Source organism: Cygnus olor, chromosome 3, assembly GCF_009769625.2.
Source record: "Cygnus olor isolate bCygOlo1 chromosome 3, bCygOlo1.pri.v2, whole genome shotgun sequence".
Taxonomy (NCBI): domain Eukaryota; kingdom Metazoa; phylum Chordata; class Aves; order Anseriformes; family Anatidae; genus Cygnus; species Cygnus olor.
In genome coordinates this window covers 31,445,253-31,468,152 of record NC_049171.1, presented here as the reverse complement: position 1 = coordinate 31,468,152, position 22,900 = coordinate 31,445,253, and the positions used below count along the sequence as shown (strand labels likewise).

The following is a 22,900-nucleotide window of genomic DNA, read 5'->3' as shown; positions in this document are numbered from 1 at the left end:
AATTCAACATACCTAGTTCAATTCGGTGAGAAGAGGGGAGCTCCTTTGTTATCATAAGGAAATAGCTATGTAATCCTTTGAAAGCAAGCAGCAAACTAGCACAAAGTGTATAGTGGAAATTATAGGCATGACTGAGGAAAGACTCTGAAACAACAAAACTGCAACCCTAAAAAAAAGAAAAAAAGAAAAAAGATTTAGTCACATACTAATTTCATACAATAAAGGACATGTTAACAATGCAAATTGCCTATTTTTATGAACCTCATCCATCTTTTTGCAATTTTCAACGGATTGCAATATCTTAAAAGAATAAGGCTAAACACTAAATACTGTAAGCTTTCCATCTGCACAGTTTTGAAACAGGTAACATAGCCTTCTGGAACAATTCTTTTCTTTTCCCATATTTATATTATATAATATTCCCATATTATTATTTCCTACATTGTATTATATGCCTGGCACAGCAAAGTAACTCTAACAAAGTTCATTTTTTAATCAAACAATACTTTTGCAGAAAAGATAAAATTCACACCACCCAACAAAATACAAATGAAATGTTCAACTGAAGTATTCTTACATCTGCTGATAACTGCTTTGTGTAGTTATTGCCAAAGACCACGCTTTCAAGAGAAGGAATCACAGAGTCCCTGTTTTGTGCTGGTGCATTTCTGTTCAACCACGTATTCTTCACTGGGCGAGGGAAACTGCAAAAAGCACAAATGAACCAGTAAGCGAGATAAACAGTGATTGCAATGGATGACACGAGTTAATGAAAGAAGAAAGCTTTACTAAAATTAGGCAGAATTTTATTTAAAGAGAAAACAAAATCCCCTGGTTTCATTTATTTTAGTGAAGGTAAATGTATCATTTGCAGAAATCATTGTCACTGCAGTATCAATTGAAAACTGAGAAGATAGCCATCAGAAGATGCTCAATTTGTATTGGACTCCAATGATCCTTGTGGGTGGCTTCCAACTCAGGATATTCTATTAACAGCACCTACTTCAGTCACTAACTACAGTCAGCAGCAGATCTTACTGATTAAAAACATGAATAAATATTTACACATATAAATATACATGTATAAATACCAATGTTTATACATTCCTTCTCTCTTCTCTGGTTGTGGGTATTATCTGTCTACTACATTACATACTCTTATTTTTAATGAAAACAAACTCAAAATTTTCTTCAAGGTAACTTAGAAAACAAGAAGCTTCTCCTCCCTCTGAACCCTGGATTACAAAATCATAAAGAAAACTACATTGACTTAACTTCTTCCTAAGTATTCAGTTCTCATAACGTTTCCATTTGGACACCCAATACTTTATTTGTATTTTATTAACAAGAGATTACCTTATCAGGGGCTGATGCAGAGCAACCAAAGAAGCATGGACTATAACCGATATGACGGAAAGGTGGAAGTAATCAAACATAACATTGACATAATGGTGAAGGCCCCGGTGTAAGTTAAAGTGCAACTTTAAAGTTCGGCTACTAATTGGCTGTAGTGTGCTCAGGTCATCTGGTCTAAGAAGAAAAAAAACAAACACATACAATTACAGTGACCACATTCAAGGTGCAACATGCAAGCGAGTTATTAATAACTGATGCAGATAACAATATAGCATTGGTCTATACTTTTGAATGTAATAATATCTGCCTCAGAGGAGAAAAAAAAAAAGAAAAATCATAATGAGTCAAACTAGTTATGAAATCTTAACAGACTTCAGTGTTGGATTTCTTTCTTACTCTCATATACGTCTAATATGAACACAGTGCATCTATATATACCACAGATTTAATTAGTTTAAAAAGTTAACATATGCTGTTGCTTTAATAAAATCTTCTATATTTAAACTTACGAATAGTCCGTATCCGTGAAGTGTAGATCTAATGTTAGCAGAAAATTCATTTCATTAAGAGACTCCTCAATCTAAAAAGAAATTGTGGAATTGTGAAATCTTTTCATGTCCCTTATTTATACTAATCCAAACTGTACATAACAAAGATTTAAGTATCTGAATATAGTTAAATTGGTTGACAGATTACCTTCCTCTCATCTAACAGCATTTTTATTTTGAAAATCATCACATCGTTCACCGACACTTCCTCATTTTTGTAAAGAATCTGAAATGTTTTACTGCAAACTATATTGTCATGGATTGAAGCAGGAAAGGCAAGATCTGCACCTGAAAAGAGAAACAAGTATTAATATTATTGGCCTAGCATCTGGCAACTCCAGAGCAGCTAATAAGTGAATTTACCATTGCTATCAGTTCCATGACCACAATTAAAACCGTAACATCAACAATATCTGTGGTTTTCTATTTCAGTCAGCAACTACTGGAGTTTGAAGGGAAGCACTTTGTTTCTAAGTAATGCTTTATCAATATTTTTCAATGTAATTTACTTTCATTACAATTTCTAGATTGAAGAATCTAATTTGTTCCAAACTGGAGTGAAACGCTCTAGGCATCAGAAATTTTAATAAAAAACCTGAAATCTGTCTTGTTTCATTCACCATTTGTGTTGTTTTACAAGGTTTAACCGCACTAAGAATTCAGAATTAACTACCAATGAGGCAAAGAGGTTAAATGATATATATCACTCCACTGAATTAATCAAGAACAGTGGTGGTTCCTCCTTTCCTTCCAGATCTTTGCATACTGTTCTGGCCAGACTAGTTCTAAGTGTATCACCTGAACCTTATGTTTGCTGCTCAGGATGATACATACTTCTGCTTTCAGTTCAGAAGCTGTTCATCACGAAGAGTTCACAAGAGTGTGATATATGGTTAGGGAATCCATTGCCCAGAAAGGTCAAAAGACTTTTGGAAGAAATGAGGAAAGGAATAGTTTTAAAAAGTTACTGAGGAAGTATTTAGCCATAATTACTATACAAGGGTTATCACACAGGAAATATGATGATGGCCACTACCCTGTGAAACAACACATAAAAGAAGGCGGAATTTGGAAGAACAAAGTCAACAGAAACATCGACAGTTTCTTATCACTCCTCAACAAGTAGCCTCAACAACATTAACCTCTTTCAGAACACAGAGTCTGATAAGTTGTGTAAATGGGAGCGAGAAACATTTTTTAAAACATTTTGATTCTTTTTAATCAATCACTTCAAATGAGTCCACAAAAGAAAAAGACATCTGCAAAGTTGGCACTTCATAGATTTGGAGTCTACTGACCACTGACAGAAAATCACTGCCTGAGTCTGTATTGCCAACACTCCCACTCTATAACCTTCATTATTGTTCAAACTTCCAACAGAAACTAGAAACCAGTAAAAATACATTTTTTTGCTGAAGTGCTTTCATATGCATCATTGATTTAGGTCTCTTGAACAAAATAACTACAAAGGATGAATCATTAAATGGCAATTCCCCTAAATAATGGCACGTTCACCTTGCATCAGTCCTTGCCACATGCTGCAGGTGAAGGGCAGAGAGGGCATGGTTTCACATTACGTGTAATCTGACAGAACCACACACCATCAGCAGAAGGGATTCTGCCACTGCATTCTGATAGAAAAGAAGTAATGGAGACACATGGCCAAGGTCAGCTTCCTATGTGCCGTCCAACTCTGTGAGTTATAGCTCTCGGTTCTGCTGACTTGAGAGTAACGTGAAACTGCATCCTCAGAAGTGAGAGAAAAGGAGAAGAGGCAAAGCGAGCACCAGGAACAGGCTGAGCCACATCTACCTGGGAATCGAGGTCTCACATTAAACAGTGGGGACTGAATTCATTCTTGTGCTGTGAACCTGTGAACATGGTCATCTCGTTTCTAAACTGCCTTACAGAAGAAGGAGTACAGAAGAACCTCAAATAAGAAATAACCTCATACAGACTATAAGTACCTAAGTTTTTCTTTTATCTTCCTAGAGGATTCCTCCATTTCCCTTCAAGTCACAAGAATGCCAAGAGACATTCTCAAGTCCTAAGGCAAACGGCTTGCCGTATCACCACTGTAATGACACACACTGTCATGTCCTGGGTCTGCAGTAACTCAAGGGAACTACTAAAGGACACGGGAAATAGAAATGGATGAAACATGGATTTGAATAAGCACGGGACCTTATGAAAAGGTGGGAAGGACTGGGCAAGGGATGGAAGAAGCAGTAAAGGAAAGAGAAACAGGATAGAAGGATGAACAGGAAGCAGGGAACAAATGAGCACGTACAATTAACCTGGGGAAATAAAAGGAAGAATTAGATCAGAGAGTCTGCAGGTGAGGGGAAAACACAGCTAGGGTAAGGAAACTGTTGGTGACTTGTGGACAGGCTAGGGAGAGCTAGAAATAGCTAGGCAAGATGACTTGGACTGGAGTGGGAAAACCATGACTCTGTCAAAGGGAATGGGATTTAAAAGAGGTAAGCATTAGGAAAACAGAACAGACAGGTAGAAAAGTATAGGAAGAAATACCTGGCCAACACAACCCATCGCTCTCAAGAAGGAAAGACCTACAGCTAAACCTACAGACCTAAACCTACCGCTCCCCATTCTGCTATTTTCAGCAAGCAGCTGAAACAAACGGAAGGCAGAGGTCCTCAGCAAAATAAAGCACAACCAAATCCACAAGAGGAAAAGCTAATACTGCAGTGGCGTCTTTACCACCAAAAAAAACCAAAGCTGTAGCTTAACATGCATTTAACTGGAAAAAAAAAAAAAAAGCAGCCATACCCACTCTTTCATTGACTAAAGTGGGGAGAAGGACACAAGCTGCTGTGGCACAAACTGAGAGACTGAACTGAAAGGGACCCCAGTTTTTGGGTTTGGAGGGTTTGTATTTTTGTGAAACGGTTGCTTATCTGAACTGAACTGAGTTTCCCAATTGGCTTTCCAGGCCAAATCAGACACTTGTGTCAATACAGTGCATGGAGCAATACGAAGGTAAAGAGTGGCAGCTGGGGGAACCACAGGCCGATTTGTTTTGACAGCACCGCTCATCTCAACTCCTGTCAAATTGCAGCCTTTAATGCTTACGCCTAGTCATGATTGAGCGACCAAAGAGCTAACACGTCACAGAATTTATTAACAAGATTGCAGCTTTCTGAAATTAACTGGACTGTTCTAAAATATACCATGAAATGGAAAAAAAACATTCTTTTAGCAATATTAAGCATCATTAAGCGATGCTATTAAAAAATGTCTTATTAGAGTGAAAGGATCAGTTTAGCATAGCTAAATTCCCTCAAAAACGCCACACTTTGACATTGAAATGGAATAGCCATGGTTTGTAAGAATTATTTATTTACTTCACATAAATCAAAGCAAACATAAATATGCAAGAAGCTTGACTAAAATTCAGTGTCTAAATTGTGGTTCTTCTCCCAGTTACTTTTAAAACAGTGTCAAAAATTCAGGTTTGAGTATCCCAGTTTTATATCCCATTTTCTCAGACTGCAGCAGGTTCTTCTACCTGGCAATTCCAAGAAATTCATCTGCCACTTGAAAACTTCATTCATTTCCATTTTTCACATTTCTACAGCACAGTGAGGTGTGGGCTTCACAGAACTAGAAGAGCGCTAACAGGTTTCTCCAGTTCAACTTGCCTCAACAAAGAAACCAAAAGGCAGTTCTGCTTTCTAGGTCAAGTACAGGGAAAAAATGGGGGGAAGTGTGGAGAAAAGGTGGGGGGGAAGGAGGATAAAAAAGGGAAGAGGGTGTAGCTAATTCTGTGCAGGAACTTAAATCAATTTTGCTGCTGGACAGCAAGAGAGCGAGTTTGAAAACAGCAAGACTGGATCCTTTCAGAGACTTCTTGGAGGGGAAGAAAGGGGAGGCGGTATGTAACAATCTATATAATTGTTTGTATCTGAAGTACTCCACTACTTTGAGGATATCTAGTTAAACGAGAACTGTCCTTAGTATCCTTAGTCCAAAACATAAGAAGACCGAGCATATCAGTGGAAAAAACAGAAGATATTAACATAAAGGAACCACCACGTTTCACTACCAGCAAAGAGAATTAACAGAGGAAATAGAGTAACACAAATTCTGCAATCAACTTTTGAGTCTCATTGCTACAAACCAAGTAATTTTTCAGCAGGTCGCCATGAAATAATTTACATTTCAATTGTGTCAATGACAAAATTAAATCACTTTTATATTAGTTATAATAATACAAGACAAAAAGGATGCTCCCTTAATCAACAAGTCGAGATAACGGCCTCGCTTACTAAAAGGCTTTGCACTTACCAGTTGCGTGTAACAAACTAGCTTCTAACTTGTGTGGAATTCTTGGAGGAATTTTCATAGACGCACGAATCTGGTAAAAGCTAAAGCAAAAGACAGTGATTTGCAACACATGCTGTACAGTACATCTATCTCATCTACCATATGCACTTACATACAATGGCAAAGGCAGGAACACAGAGTGAGAAGGGGGAACAGAGCACGGAAGACTAAAAAGCTTAAAACTGCGTTCTAGTGTGTCATCAACCAGACGGATAAGAATATAAGAAGGAAGTCTGAACACAGAGCTAGACTTTCCACACTCCACAGTGTAAATGCAAGTATTTATGTAGATACAGGGTAAACTATATTGGAGAACTGATATGGATGAAAAATCAAGATCGTCAGCTACACACACACCCATCTCGTAATGATTTACCACGCAGCACATCTATAGGGCTGCTCCAGCTCTGCTGCTGAGGAAGCTATTCCTGAAACCGCAGCACACACACCACCAGGAACCCCACAAAATACCCTGCTTGCCAGACGCTCTCGACACTGCCTGTCACCACCACCACACAGTGCAAACGGAGGGTCACACTAAGCAAAATATGGCAGCACTTGACTATGAAGACATAGTGCTATTGCCTTTGTGATAGCAAGGGCAGCAGCTGCAGGCATACAAACTAAAAAAAAAAAAAAAAACCCACACCCAAGAACACAAAACCTTCAGTCTTTGTTTTCTGAGTCTCTGCTCCCACCTTTATCGAGTTTTTAAATCTGTTCAGTTCCATACTGTTTCCAACCTTGTTTTTGATCTATGAAATCCCTAATTGTCTCTTATACTGATTTTATGGGACTCCTCACAAGACACAAGCACCCGTAAATACACACTTAAATGGTGTGTTCCCTCCATCTCATCCCATTTCAGATAATTTGTTTTTATTTTAAGGGGTGAGGTGCAGCCAGCACCGTAAGCTGATCTGACCTGCATGAACAGCGACACCACCGAAGCGAGGGAGCAAGAACGTCCTCAAGCAGAGAGTGGGCAGAAGCACGGCCTCAAATGCGTTTGTATGCAATTTCCCTTCTGTATTCCTCTCAATCTCATCTCTCATTTTCATGGTCTGGACTATCCAAACTATCCCAGATTACTTCCTGTTCCAGTTTTGGTTACTAGCACCTCCGCTACACCTGATGATCCAGTAGTTCATTAGCAAATGATGCATCTATTTACTAGTCTGACAATTAATCAATAAAAATAATTCTTAATTTAATCCTTCCACAAAATTAATACGTCAGCTACAGTCTGGTCAAAACTTTGCATCAAAGAGTGCCTTATAACAGAAGATACTTAATAAACCAGTGATGTGGCTAGAGATAAGAGTGGAGAGCAAAATCATCCCTAGCATTTAAAAACTGAATAAAACAACTACTGCAAACTAGTAATGATATATTTTGCATTAGAAACCTGAAGTCAAAGAAGATTCCAAATACATTTCCTAAGTGATTCACAAACAGTAAACTCTGAATTAATTTTGCACTGGATAAAAAAGTATAATATTAAGATTAAGAGTGTAAGGCATCAAGGCGATTAGGAGAGCCCTCTCGTCAATAACCCAGCAGGATGCAATCCACTGATGTCCCCTTTCCAGTCGGTCAGATGCCGCTTCCATCATCCAGTCAGTTACCCGTTTCACTACAATGAGGACACACGTCCTCACAATGCACATAACCTCAGCAAGGAGATACTTTTCACCAGCTCCAGTTTCGCAGTGCCATTTCTAGATCCCCAGTAAGCATTTCTCAAGAGCTTGACATCCCACGAGCCACATCTTCCCACAACCCAAATGACTAGAATGTGCTAGCAGACCACAGTGCTTGTTGCTTCAGGTATTATCGAAAGAATGTAAAGTAATTGGTGTGGTTAAATGTTATGTCTTGGTAGTTCAGAAACACGCCACGTATTTTATTTCATGTCACGCTAACCTCCTGCCAAGCTGAGCCCCTTTATCAGCCTTTAAAACAGCCCAAACCTGCACCATTCTCAGTTCATCTTTAGAGACAGGTTGCAGCTCTACAGAGAGAGACTTTAACTAGCTTAAAAACTTTATCAGATGTGGAGAGATGAATGAATTAGGACTGCAACAAGGTATCACGCAAGGCAATATCCCTATTGCTTAAACCAGTAAGACCCATTTGTCCTGGTGATGCCATTAATTGACTGTTTACAAACCAGGCCTCAAAGAGAACAATAATCAATAGAATTGTTCACGCTTAGAATGTAATTTGTGAAACCAAAGGCCATTGTGACACCCTTACTTTTCCTATTATTACTTTCAATTCATGAAAAGCAGAGTATTCTACCCTTTACCCAGTAAACCCGATGGATTTTGATGTGAGGTTAATGTGGAGATGGAGGTGTACTGTCTGCTTGTTTGAGACAGGTGGCTTTGATATTCAGCACAGATTTAAACTCTAAGCAGTTTATAATATAAAACATTCACCTGTTAATCTGAAAATTTAAATCCTGTAGGAGTTCATCTTAGGGCAAATTTTTAGATTTTAATTTCCAATCTTGTGCCCAGGTCTTTGAAACAATTATGTAACTGCATCAAGATATTTAAATGAAAAACCCAACCTCCTACACAGTATTTACCCAAATTAATCACTGTCACTCATCTTTAAATACCATATAGATTAAGGACCTATCTGCAAATGAAATACTGTGATACTGAAACAGGGTATTTAACTTACAATGGAACTGCATTTGTAATGCATAAAATAAGGAAGCGTTTTCTAAAGCTAATAAGACATTCCTCATGTGACAGCAAGATTCTAAAAGAAAGTTCAAAAAATGCATCAAGCGTGGTTACTCTCTCCTCCCCCAGCCCTGCTCTCCTCATCTTTCCGTCTCTGTTTGGTTTGACTCATCAATGTGTGTCACAATCCTTCCTTTTCTATTAAAAACAAACAAACAAAACAAACAACACAATACCAACACAAACCAACCACCTCCAACTATTTCCCATTTGAATATGGAACTGAAGCATTGTCTGGTTCTGATGGAGTCTACAAGTGACCCATAAACCTGATCTATTCAATTGCATCTGTTTGGGAGTCCAGATAACAATTCAGTACCAAAGGCCTTGCCACATTCAATTATCCCAGATATCCTTAAAATACTCCGCGAGTAAGATCCGAATACAATCAACTCTCCATTATCTTATGTAATGGAAGAACGAAGGTATTCTGGATAGTGGAAAATCCCAGACAATAATGATGCTACAGATGCTGTCACAAAGGATGGTCAGGGCTGGCACACATGCTCTTAGTAGAAGCTGAGAAAACTGAGTTTGTCCAGCCTTCATTTTTTCTGGATGGGTGTTTTTGAACAAGAATTCTTGATTCTTTTACTATATTTGGAAACAAACAAACAAAAAACATGTTATAACCTTTCCCTCAGTCCCTCTCTTAACTGTATTAAATGGGGAAAATATCATATATTACTAGATGATCTGAACTAGTTGATCTTTGAGGTCCCTTCCAACACAGGCCGTTCTATGATTATATATATGAGAACATCAACATCTGTATGTTAGGATCCTTGACTACCTTTTGTTCCATGAGATGAACCAAGTATTTAACTAAACAGAGAATAAAACCAAGAGTAGTAGCACCAAGAACTGTCATTTTTACAGTTTGATGGAAAACACACTAAAAATCCTGACCAGAAGCAACAATGTGATATGCAATAGCTGCTGGATTCCTTTAATAGATTACGCATTGATGTTTATAAGACCCACCACCTGATAATTCAGCAAGATGCATTTTGATCATCTTTGATGATATAAGGTGATTTGGGCATTTTAAAAGTCCAGGCTACACCAGCAACTCATGAAGCAGAATCTGAACGTGAGTCACTGCAGCACGGGCAGTGCCTGAATCCGATCTGGGAAGAAAAGCAAAGTGAGAGTTGGATGAAGGTCTGACACCACACAACAAAATGATTTTGAGCAAGTCTTTAGCACCGTTTTGTCAAGACAAAGCAAACAAACAGATTACAGCTGCATGATGCTTGCTGATAAGAATGATTTGAAAGAAAGTCTCCAAAGGGAGATCGAGCAAAGTGAGACTCAGAGCAGCCTTCCTGAGCCTTACAAAGCTATTTACAAAGTGCTGCAAAAACAGCTCTCCTGATGAGCAATCAAATATGCAACACATCTTTGAGGTACTTTGATCTTAGTGAGGAAGAACACCCAGAAGAGCTCAGATGGATGTCATCAAAAGAATCAAATAGTAAAATAAATTGCCCGTACCAAGGCCTTTTAGACCATGGACACTTGGCAGAAATTCTTAGTCTGAAGGAATAAAGTAGATATTTGCTGTCTTATGGAGGATCTTCATTCCTCTAAGAGGACTTCTCATCCAAGGCTTTTTAAAAGCTTCACCTTGTTGGAGAAAGAGCAAGCAATTCTGAAACCCTTTACGGACATCACTGCATTCAAAATTACAAAGGTTTATTTTCTTCCTGCATTATCTCATTTGCCCTAGATTCCACAGCTGAAACACGGTACTTATTCGTGATATCACTGCTTTACCTGGAGAATGAGGATTCATTCACTGGAGACAGCGTTTACTCCCCTGTGGGCCCCTATTTGTTCTTCCCATAGATAGTGTAACTCAGAGGCTATGGAAATGCATTCTGCTCATTTCCCAAACACCATCAGGCCATCCGTCCCTCAGCAAAGGAAACCCTGACTACTGTTAGCATGGCTCTACAGTGGCAGACCATCCAGGTACGCGCCTTGTTAAAGCTAGGTAAGCCAGCACTGCTTCTGAAACAGAAACATTATTATCCAGAAACATTACTATGTGAATGACAGCTCCCTAATGCTACTTTAAGTTGTTATTCCAACACAGAACAGAGGTAGCTCTGCCAAACACTGTCAAGAAGGAATATTTTATGCACAGTGAGTAAGCTTTAATTCTCTTTAAAAAGCACTATCACAACAGACAACGTGTATTCAGTCCCAGCATTAGACCTCACCTTGCAATGGTCCAGGCTAGGGGCTGCCTGCCTTGAGAAGCTGTGCTGAGAAGACCTTGGGGGTCTTGGAAGATATCAAGTTGAACACAAGCCACCAGCAAGGTGGACAAGGTTACCAGCATCTCATCCTGGGCTGTATCAACAGAAGCACAGCCAGGTGTTGACAAAAATGATTATCCCTCTTTACTCAGCACTCATCAGACCACATCTGGAGTCCCGTATCCAGCTTTGGGACCCCCAGCTTGAGCAAGTCCAGCAGAAAGCCATCAAGTTGGTTGGCGCTGGAGCACAGGAAAAAAAGATACAATATACAACACCACCTCTGAAAATATGCCAACCTCTCCTTTTCTAAACGCTTCCAGCATTACTTACCTTGCTCACAGACAGCAGCAGGTCAAGAATGAACACCAGATCTCTGTTTCACTGCTTAAAAGCTTTGCCTTGAAACAGTTTCACACCCACCCCAAGAAAGGTACCTTTGCATGTAATTCATAATCACAGATAATGTGTGACAGATGACCTGTGACTTAGCCTAAATATTTGAGGTGCTTACTGAGACAGCATAAACAATCATGGCTGAAGTCACTAATGGAGGACTTAAAAATATCCAAGGGATGTCTGTCAACCCAAGTCTATGTAGTGCGCTAAATGTGTGCACGTGCTGAGGTCCACTGTCTCATTTGGTCCTGAATATAACCATATGCAAATCCATAACCATGTTCTTAAACCTGCAGCTTAGTGTCCTTACTACAGAACTTGTAGAAAAAAGTCTTCTGAAAGAGGTAGTTAGACTTACTGCTCTCCTGTGGACAGAGGAGACATTTATTGACCATACTGTATGAAGGATTAAATCTTTTTCAAATGAGCTGCATTAAAATCTCCAAGATTCAGGATCTAACATGAGCCAGAATTACCTTCTGACAAAGCAACATTGTCAGGTTTCTTTTTTTCACTGGGATCATCATTTAGATGGGTAATATTTTTCCATTATATGTGTTGAAAAACATCATTTATAATCTGAGCAAGAAGTGGGTTCAACAGTAACTGGAATTTATCTTGCTACTAACACAAAAGGAAATATAAGAAGGAACGGTTATTTGATTTTTTAATGCTCCCACATGGAACCACAGGCAGTAATGCGTGCAAATGCAGTCAAAAAGAACAGCCATTATTAAAACAAAAATCTCATGCATAAAAAAGTGTATGTGCTTTTAGAGATAGCCGCTTGAGCATTTACTTGAAAAACACTTACTTTGCCAGCTAAAGCACATTCCAAGGGAAGCATACATCCTGAAAAAGCTTTGTAATACAGTTCATCATTGAGGTAAAACTTTTATGCAGTTCCTCTCGCCAAGCAGAGGACAGGCAGAAACGCACACAGCAGATTCTGACCTTTCCTTGTCCCTGAGTCCCCTTGTGCTCAATGCACACATAAATGCATTCAGTCACGTTAACAAGAGCAAACACTGAACATCTTGGACTGCAGTACTCACACGCACAGCGGGTCACCTGCAGGGCAGCTCCTACATCTATCAGTCCTCAAAACGAGGCGACAGCTGTGACCCTGCAGATGTAAAACCTCAGGAGAGCTCCTGGGATCTACTGAACGCGCGGCGCTGCTGAAATCCACGTGCTCAGGTGCAGACCACCACTGAGACTTCTCTCCTTCTCTGTTGTCCAAGGTGACATCAAAGAGACAGCTGTGGCAGAGCAGTAGCTCAGGCAAGCAAGCTTCACTTGGTGCACAGGCAAATGCAGAACAGAAACTCCCACTGCACTGAGGGGTCGAGGCAGCCACGTATTAAAAGAATCCAACAGTGACAGAAAGAACATTTTTTACTTCTGTTCAACATCTCTCTGTCCTACAAGCCGAGCCCCTTGCTACTACAGAGATCCCACACTACTAATTCTTTCAAGGAATCATAAAAATCCATCTTAAAAGCAATGAAGGTGTTTGGCATTTCACACGACCAGTCACAAGTCTGTACTGGTAAATGCCAGCATCCACACATTTTTCAAGGCAATCTGAGCCTGCTTGTGATGTTTGAAGCATTTTAAATGACCTTGGAGCACAAAAACTCTATTTTAAATGTTAAATTTAAACTCTATTTTAATGTTAAATGTTTTAAATGTTTGGAATTGTTTGGTATTCTGTAAAAGTTAAAACTAGTTACAGAGGTTATCTAGATAGGGTATCATTTGATACAGGTATAGAACACACACAAAACTTCTTACCCTACACTCACCTTGTGTAAGTGCTTCCAATAATATAGCACCATGAGATTACACTCTGCTGTAATCGTGGGGTTTATGCCATTTAACAAATTCCATTTCAGATCCTTGAACAACAGGAAATTATCATGCCCAAAAGACTTTGTTTAAACTCTTTTATCAATCCCATCTATGAAAAATCCAGGTATTTTTCAGATGGATAAGACAATTTTTATTAAGAAATAAAGGAAAGGGGCAAACTTACAGGACTGATAAAAGGTTCACATTTACTTGAAAGCAAGTTTGCTCAAAAGTGACTTACTTTTTAAAGTACACTGCACGTCTATGGAGCACACTGCTTCTCACAACTGAAGATATATTTGAGCAAAACAATTATTAAGCCAAAAGTCTGATGACATTTATTTGGAAGCCTTTATTTGGAAGCATGTATTTGGAATACCTCAAATAAGTCACAGCAGCTTGTTATGAAACAAGATCACATACATCAGACAGGAGAGACTGGAAAATAAATGCAGTAGGGATTTTGCCTTATTACTACACAAAGCTTTTCTCCATGTTCTTTCCAGCAGGACGCTCAGGCAGAATTCCTGCAGTGGCTGTCAATGTTTATTTAAAAACTGGAAAGGGGAATACTCTCAAACAAATCTTGATTTTTTTTTTAAAGAGCCACATAAACGCATAGTAATAGCTCTCATTTAATCAAGTAACTCTTAACTTGTATCAGTCTGTGTTTATAATGTTAGTTCCCCTTTTATTTCCTGTTATTACTGAAGGGAACAAAAAAAGAAATCACGCTATCTTGCCTCTTTAAATTATAACAGCTCCATGAAGCTCTTCTTCAGTGCTAATGATTTCCTACATTCCCTAATAAGAGAACTTCCTAACTGTATTTATTTAGCTTTGAATTTTTTTTATTTGATTTTTTGATGTATTACAAGTGTGTATCTACTGTCTGGCTCGAAAGCTTTCTGGGGACAAAGGTATGGGATGCAGAGTTTTCCTGGCAAGTAGGGCCACAGTTTTTTCCAAAGCTCCACCTCTTGCAAACAGGCAGTGGTTCTTATTCAGACACATCATAACACGTTAATTTTGAAATCGAGGTTTAGCAAACACAACAGATGGGAGACCAGAAGACAAGTCTGACAACTCATTTTCTGGTACTCACTGCCAATGGTCTTTCAAATCTTTTTTTCAAGCTTTGCAGCTGTGCAATTCTGTTCCTCTCATCCACCAGTAATCAAATACACAAGCTTTACAATTCACTTTGTGACTTACTTTCATGAAATGCAATCTCTGTTTTAATAGCAAATATATCATACATTTAACCAGAAGCAGAAATTCAGGTACCACAAAGAAAATTCTCACAAAAAATGTGACCAAAAAATGCACATTATCTGTCCATCATGTCATATATATGATACATCAAATAAAGGTGTTACTCTTTTAACCCTTGCTGACATCTTCATCTTCCCCTGTAGAAAGCTACATCATTCAAGGATGTAACATAAGCTCCCCAAGCTCAATTTTTTTAAAGTTTCTATCACTATAGTTTCAAATATAACTACTCTTAGATATTACTTGGACATTAGGGAAGAAAAATAGCCTTTCAGCATCTGAAGTATCCATCTTTTACCTTCGAGCAAGGCGCAGTTTCATGACTAATTTAAGCCAGCCTAAGACAGGAGCAATTCTGCACTCAAAACCCCTTTTTACATGTTTTTGCCCCTCCTCAGACAAGTTCTCATGTTCTAGCAACTGCACGGTAAATCAAATCAACACATGTCCATTTGGAAAGGGGAGAAAGAATACAATAGGGGCTATCAGAGCAGGCAGGAACATGTGGCCAGGGGAGAATGAGAGAAGTGAGACTGCCCCATTCAGTGACAGCCCAGGCTTAGGTCAGGCTGAGCTGCTGGTGTGCCCCCACACTCAGAAGTAATGTTAAACTGCACTGCCAATTCCTGTAAAGTATTTTTTCCTCAGGGGTTTCAACTCTAAAAAATTGAAAGAAGCAGATCTACTCAGTGTACTATATCTATGCATTCATTATTAACACAGTTCTCAAGAAGTCATCTCAGGGAATATTACCAGAATGGACTATGTTAGACCCATGCTATCAAAGGTCTACAGCAGATTTCAAGATCTGCTTTTCTAAATTCTTATTCAGATGATCCAAAGTGTTCATGAATGTCAAACAAGTAAGGTAAGCATTCAAGACACGAACTCAGTAGATTCCTAAACACACCACTTCTTACCCATCCATGTAAAGGAAACAACTTGCTTTTCTTGGATAGACTTTTTGTATTTTTTATTTTTGCCAAGTTGAAGCCACCTCCTACAGCTAAAACATTTTCAGTCTCTCCTGTACCTTTACAAGATCAAAGTTAAAAATCCAAACTCACCAGAGTTAACCTTCAGATACCAGTTTAAATAGGCTTAAAAATGAGCCTAGACTTTTAAAATATAAGGATTTGGAGGGGAAAAAAGGATTAAAGAGCTCTGTTTTCCCCTTTCCCTCTGCCCCGCCCTCCCAGACACTCACTCTTGCCCCTGTGCTGCAATGTATCAGCCCGTTCCCAGTTACACCAGCAGACTACCTGCAGACAACGCTGCCCACTGGACTGATTCTGCAGCGTACCTCCGGGCAGCTCTGACAGCACAATGGGGAGGGCAAGAAACAGCCACGAGCAAGGAAAGCAGAACCTGCGAACTGGCATCGCCACCCAAGTGTCCCTAAATGACAGCTCAGGGAAATCAGAACTGACGCACCTGATGTCTGTCACCGTCCTGTACCCTGCGGGCAGGGATGCCAACCGAGGTGAAGGCAGCAGTTCAAGCAGAGGGTTTCTTTCAACACATACTCACCTCTGGGCTGCTCTCAGCCAGCCAGAGATCGTGCTGATGCAGACTCTGCTGTTTGAGACATCTTCCCAACACAGAGGCTAAACTACAGACACCTCTCTCCGAATGAGGTCCAGCGTTACAGTTAATCAGCCCGAGGCTGGTTGGTGACACAAGCAGGGATCCCGTTCCTCCATCTAACCTTCTGCTCCTGCGCTGGCATTGACTAGCGCTGAGCTTGCGGAAGGTGAGCCAGGGAGACAAACCGGCAAAAGCAGAACCATACCCTGTGTTTAGTTTTTCTGCTGGCCTAGCGTTTTGAGCTGACCCACCATGAGGCAGAAAAGCCTCACTGCAGGCACACAGGATGCGCCAGAAGCAGGACCACTCTTTTTAGGCAGCTGCTATCCAACACATCTCCTGATCAGTAACATCTACACCCTTAGCCTAACGCCCACTCCCTGTCTACACAAAAAGCAAGCCCATCTGATTGACCACAGAACTGCACGACTGCGAAAGCAAACAGAACAGGAGATGACCGTGCATATCGCACCTTTTGGCAGACACATGCCATCGTACTGCCCTAAGCCACCTACAGATCCGTAGATGAGAACGCTGTTTCACAGAGGATTCGACCTCAAGGCGCTAACAGTGGGCCATGCCGGGTGCACATTCTCCCCCTCCACCACCACCAGTGCTCAGGCGATTATACAACCATCCACATCAAAGAAACTGGTACAGCTGAAACATATGACCAAGACTGATTACCTCCAACAGGCAGAAAATAAAAAAAAATAAAATAAAACACCTTGAAAATACACGGTGAGTAGCAACAGAGGTCCTGATCCCCGCATGTATGATATTCCCCATCTTTTTTGAGAAACAAGAAACATTTTTAAAAGCAATTTTAAAACTTTCTGGAAAAACAAATTTATGTGGATAAACATGAATGTGTTGAAGAGCTCAGATACGTACTTAAGCCATCTTAGTGGCCTAAGCCTGGAGTGCCTCTAACCCTGTGGAAGCGTTTTGAGCTTCTTACCTGCCAACACAAATCAGACCTGGGAAAGGGGAACAAGTGCAGGAGGAGGAAAAACGGTTAAAAATCTGAAAGTATGAAAAGTTACTTTGTACGGCATACAGTAACTGGCAAAGGTACCAGGAGGTTTAAGGAGTGAAAGAGGAAGATTTTAAGGAGAGATGTGAAGCAAGGAGAGTCTCGAGTAAAGCACCTGATGGAAGCAGAAGCAGCAAGCCTGGCAGTGTGACAGGGCCTGGCTCCATATTCACATGAAGCTGTATTTCTCACATCGTCCAGTAAACTGCTGCCTGCGATTGCAGATACAGATCTGCATAAATGTATGAATAGATGTACGTGCAGCAGAAGGGGCACAACAAGACCCAGTGCCAGGAACTCCCGTCGTACCACAAGGCAGCCAAGACTGTGGAATACTCAATGAACATCTCTCTCCGCTCCTTCAGATAGCAATGGATGTCAAAGTAATTTAAAGGACTAACATAATCATCTTTCTGCTATAACCACGTGCACAAAAATAGGTCAGAAGACTTAGAAATGTCAGATTTTTCTCTAGTTTTCATTACCATCACATAGAGATTGGTCTGAACTGTAAGCTGATGCAGAATCTACATGCTACAAAAGGGTGCTGCTGAACTTGTGAAAGAGAGTCTCAAAATTAGCAATTTTAATGACTAAGCATATATTTAATGCAACGTTAAAGCTGCTACTGCTGGCACACGCCACTGCAGAATACTCAACTCAGTAAAAGTCAGATTTAGAAAGAAGTCACATACTCAAGAAACCATTATTCTGATGTCTTCAACCAACACCTCAGTGAACACCTACTCTCATTCTACCTTCATACTACACACAGAAGCTAATTATATTGTTCTAAAGGTTAAAATAAAAAAGGGTTTTATCTGGAGAAAATCATTTTATATTCAGTACTGTCTCCATTGTCATTTACTCCCTCACTAAACTGAGCTCACTGATCATGTTTCTGCTGGCAGTCTTCACAGCAGGACAGCCCTGTGCCATGCTGATACTTGATCTTTATACCACAATGCGAAATGGTACCTGGTCTTACAAACACAAGGCACATCCTTCTTTGATCATAGGAAGAAGGAATTACACATAGACTTCCAAGCACAGTCCTCGAAGGAGGATATATAATATAAGCCGTGTCATAATTACATTTAACCTTACCGTCACACAAAATAGCTATACCTACCACAGTGCTGTCAGGCTCCAGCAAGACGTTAAGATGGCATAAGCACATATTTGAGGACTTTATTTCTTAAAAAGTGAATTTTGCCGAATTCAGTGTCTGGAGGGTATGTCTGACTCACTCAAAATAACGAACTTCAAATGTTATGATGTTAGTTTCCTTCCAGAAGGATGACATAGGTCTAAGAGCTAAAGCCTGAACAAAATTCAGGTGACTTGAGATTTTAACCCAATATCTGAGAAGTCTCAAATATGCAATAAATACCCATGAACATTTGACAAAACCTTAGGTGTATTTTTGAACAAATATTGGCTAGGAGAGGGTTGGAGGAAAGAAAAACATCCCTTCAGTACAACTACAATTACCAACTGTTATGTATCTGGGAGTAGTGACTGAAGAAGTAAGCACCTGTACCATTATATCTAGATGTTAGAAAATGTACCTAAAACCAGTAGCTTCAGGCATCTGATCTAGTTTCTTAAGTGGGAGGCCAGTCTTCTGGGGATTAACGTATGGGAATGGAAGAAAGAGACAGGATTCAGAGGCTTCAGAGTAGAAACCCATTTTACAATGGCCCTAAACAATCCCTCAACAGGCTTCCCTGTGTGTCTAGAAGTGTCCTAACACAGACATTTTCACTCAGATATCTAAAAACAAGTGGTACAACCTCCCCGTGTCTTCAGTTCCATTTATATAACTAAGGTTGAGCATACTTCAAAAGCTTTAATTTCTCAGCTAACTCAAAGGAAGTAGTGCTCAATTCTATGCTTACTCTTCCAATTTCTACTCAACAAACGTAGGGCTTTTTATTTTTAAAAGGCATTAATCTAAAGGACCATGATGTGGTACTTCAAACGGTTATTCCTCATTGGGACCACACCATGTCATTGGCCTCTCAGGCATCCTTCATCAGAAGGGCTAATGGGATATTTGATCATCCTAATGTTTAACTTCTGAAACACTACCAACATAAAATATGACTTTTTACCCAATATGACATTTTACCCAGTTTTACCCATTCTTGCCTCAGAGCAAGAAGGACCTGTGTATGTGCATCCACCACTGAACCAGAATAAGAAATTGATCCACCTCTAAAAATATGAATAAAAAAGAAAAGCATCTGCACCTTTTCTTCCCCAGACAGAATATTCCCCTGTTTTTACAGCCCAGCCCTCCAAATCTTGAATCTGTATTACTGCTATTCATATTGCTGTACAATCATAAGCTGAAGAACAGCGCTTATCTTGCAACTGTTAGACAAATTTGACAGCTTTCTTCTCCCTTTGAAAAGATCGCATTACATTAAGGAAAGATCAGAGCACAATACTTCAGAAGATATGCTACATGACAGAAGGGGATTCAGAACACTTACCTCCAGAAAGCTGTGTCATACACGAACGTAGTTTGAAAGCAAAAGTTTGACTGAGGTTTATGAATTCCAAGGAAAACCAAACAGCTCAGCCTGAACGTGCCATGTACCCCATGAGTCTGCCACCTGATCATATGCTAATGACACAAACCACAAAAATCCTTTATTTAGGAACCGAAACTGTCCATCTCAAGAAGAAAGCTGAGTTGCCCCACTCTTCAAATTTTAATTTACTGTTAACATATTATAAAATTAATGTAGACAACTCACTGGATCCAGGAAAAAAAAAAACAAACTTTCATATGTTGCCTGATTTCTCATTAAATTACCCTGTAATCATAGGAAGATTCACTAAGATTCCTACTCTGATTCAGTGTTTTCCTTTACACAACCAGGCACATGGAAGCATAAAATGTCAGTGCTGCTGAGATACATCAGCAAGTGTCTGCACATAAGAAAACAAATCTATGGCACAGAGGAATACCGTAACACTAATTTTCCAATAGTCTCTGAAGCTTAAATTCCTTTGACTTTCAACGAGGCTCAGGTTCACAAGCAAATTAGTGCTACTGAAATCCTCCCAAAAACCTAATTTCAAATGTGATATGCATCCAAAAAGTGTTTTCACATTCCTGTGATATTGCACCCCACAATGAAACTTCTACTTGGAAAAACAAGACAAAGCAGAGACAGAGACATTGCTATTGAAAAGCTTCTAAATCCACATCTGGCTAGATGCGTGTGCACAGCTATCGCTGACAAAATACAAAAAAATAGTGACAAAATAAGAATTTAACATTGGGATTTTAAGAATGCGAACAGGTAGAGAAAACGTAGACTAAATCTAAAGCATCTCCTTTGTAGATTTTTCAAAGAGGAAAATTAGTATGAAGAAATGAATATCGTGGTTTCAAAACTACCTGAGAAATAGAGCCTGACACCAAGCCCAAGCTGCTGACAGGAGTCAGGCAGCATAACACAGGAAGGATGGAGACCTCGCTTTCCCAAAGTGCACTTGATGCTCTGAGGAAAGAGGCGTCAGAAGGCTGACAAGGTCAAAATGGTAGCCTTCAAAGTGGGAGAACATAACGTATGCCAAGACCAAAGGAAAATTAATGGAAGCCATTAAGGGAATTTGCCAGTTTCTACTACAGGACAAGGTAGGAAAGATGTTATCTTACAGATCTTCACCCCCACAGAATTCACATGATCGAAATAAAGGCTGGATGCAAGCAGGTAGTCTGATACAAACAGGATAAATTACAAGACTGACCCATCAGCTTGGTGGTAACAACAGAAGAGAGCCCATAATCCACACTTCTTCCTAAGGCTGCCACATCTTCAGTTCAGGGCAAAACCAATCTTGAGTTAGGACAACTTTGGCAGCAAATGGGCACCAGACATGTTAATGTGCCATACTGTGACTGGCTGTCACTCTCAAGTATCACATAGTGAGGGGACCGTAAATCACAATAAATATGACTGCCATCCAGTGACAAAACTCAGCACACTGGCCTAAGCAAGCATGAATAAAGCGTCATACTTTCTCCACAGGCATCTGTAAGCAAAACAGAGTAATTCACACTGTGCTGGGCAATGGCCTGTGGATTATTCCAGAAGGTTATGTATTCATTTTTAAATATAAAAAGTGTGAAGGCAGTGAATATCACTGGTATGTCTTAGGTGAAGTCACAAAGTTTGAGAAATAATCTTCAAAACAAAGTTAGATCCCTCAATACACAAAATCATAGGAGTATTAAAAAAAACTTAGCTGGGAGACATTGCATTTTCTTATTTATTTATTTGTTTTTTGGTTTTTTTTTTTTTTGAACAAAGGCTGAAAAGAACCACTTGAATCACAGAATAATTTAAATTGAAAGCAAAGCCTGGAAGTTATCCAGCCCAAACACCTGCACAAAGCAGGTCCCATCAGACCCTGCTGTTCTGGCACCTGTCCCGTCAGACTTTCAGTGTTTTCAAGGATGAAGATTCCACATCCTCTCCGTGCAACCTGGTCCAGTTGGTGGAAAAGCATTCCTCATGCACAATCTGAATGTCTCGTATGGCAGCTTGAGCCTCTTGCCCATCATCCTATCACTGGAAAACTGCAAGAAGAATCCGGATCTGTCTTCTCCAGCCATACAAATTAGTAAGGTCTCCCTTTCACCTCACATGTTCAATTCACTGTCTACCACGGCCCCTGGGTACTTTTCTGCAAAGCTGTCTTCCAGACACTTAGCCCCCATCCTGCACTGCTGTATGGGGTTATTTGGCCTCTTTTGTACGACTCCGCCTTTAACACAATGTCAGCCCATTTCCCCAGTTTGTGTAGGTCCTTCCAAAAGAGCTGTTTTCCACTGTATCTAACCATTCCCTGCAAAGTGTAATCATTCAAAAACTTGCTGAGAAGGCACGACGTCTCATCATCCAGGCTGTTAATCAAAACACCAAACAGAACTGATGCTGTATCGATCTGTGAGGGATGCCACTAGTCATTAATTACAAGCTGGACTTTGCCCCATTTGAGCACAACGCTTTGAGCCCAGTCACCCAGCCAGTTTTCCATCCAACTCATTCTCCATTTCTCCAGTCCACACCGCCCTCGAACTGCATTATATTTCCCTTTGTATTTATAAAAGGTCGGCACTACAGGGCCCAACTCTAACCGGAGCCTTTATAAAGTAAGACAACAGAAGAGCTTGAAGCCCTGCCATCTCAGACGGATCTTCCTTTATTCATTTTGTCACACAATACTCACGTATCAACCACTGACTGTTTGGGCAAAAACTCCCATGATCACATCACCCTGGTTTAAAAAGGAAAACTATGCGAAGCCTTATCTAAATGTAGCAACAGTTAAAATAAGCCAGCAGAGCAACCTGGAGCAAGTTTGCTTTTAAGCCACTAGTGCAGAGCTATAAGAAAATATTACATAATGAGATAGCTAAATTAGATAAGAAGAACTTAAGTGTTC

At 39.9% G+C, this 22,900-nt stretch overlaps 1 protein-coding gene across 7 annotated transcripts in view; it reads right to left on the bottom strand.

The window, feature by feature from the left end:
• Nucleotides 1-22,900, bottom strand: part of FAM135A (family with sequence similarity 135 member A) — an 82,280-nt gene that overhangs the window by 40,038 nt on the left and 19,342 nt on the right. For all 7 annotated transcript variants that reach the window (XM_040553522.1, XM_040553523.1, XM_040553521.1 and 4 more), the window contains 6 exons: nucleotides 6,213-6,292; nucleotides 2,053-2,192; nucleotides 1,866-1,936; nucleotides 1,357-1,530; nucleotides 578-704; nucleotides 13-166 (listed from right to left, as the gene is read on the bottom strand). In XM_040553522.1, the coding sequence (XP_040409456.1) occupies nucleotides 13-166; nucleotides 578-704; nucleotides 1,357-1,530; nucleotides 1,866-1,936; nucleotides 2,053-2,192; nucleotides 6,213-6,292 (746 nt within the window). The remainder of the gene's footprint in view (nucleotides 1-12; nucleotides 167-577; nucleotides 705-1,356; nucleotides 1,531-1,865; nucleotides 1,937-2,052; nucleotides 2,193-6,212; nucleotides 6,293-22,900) is intronic.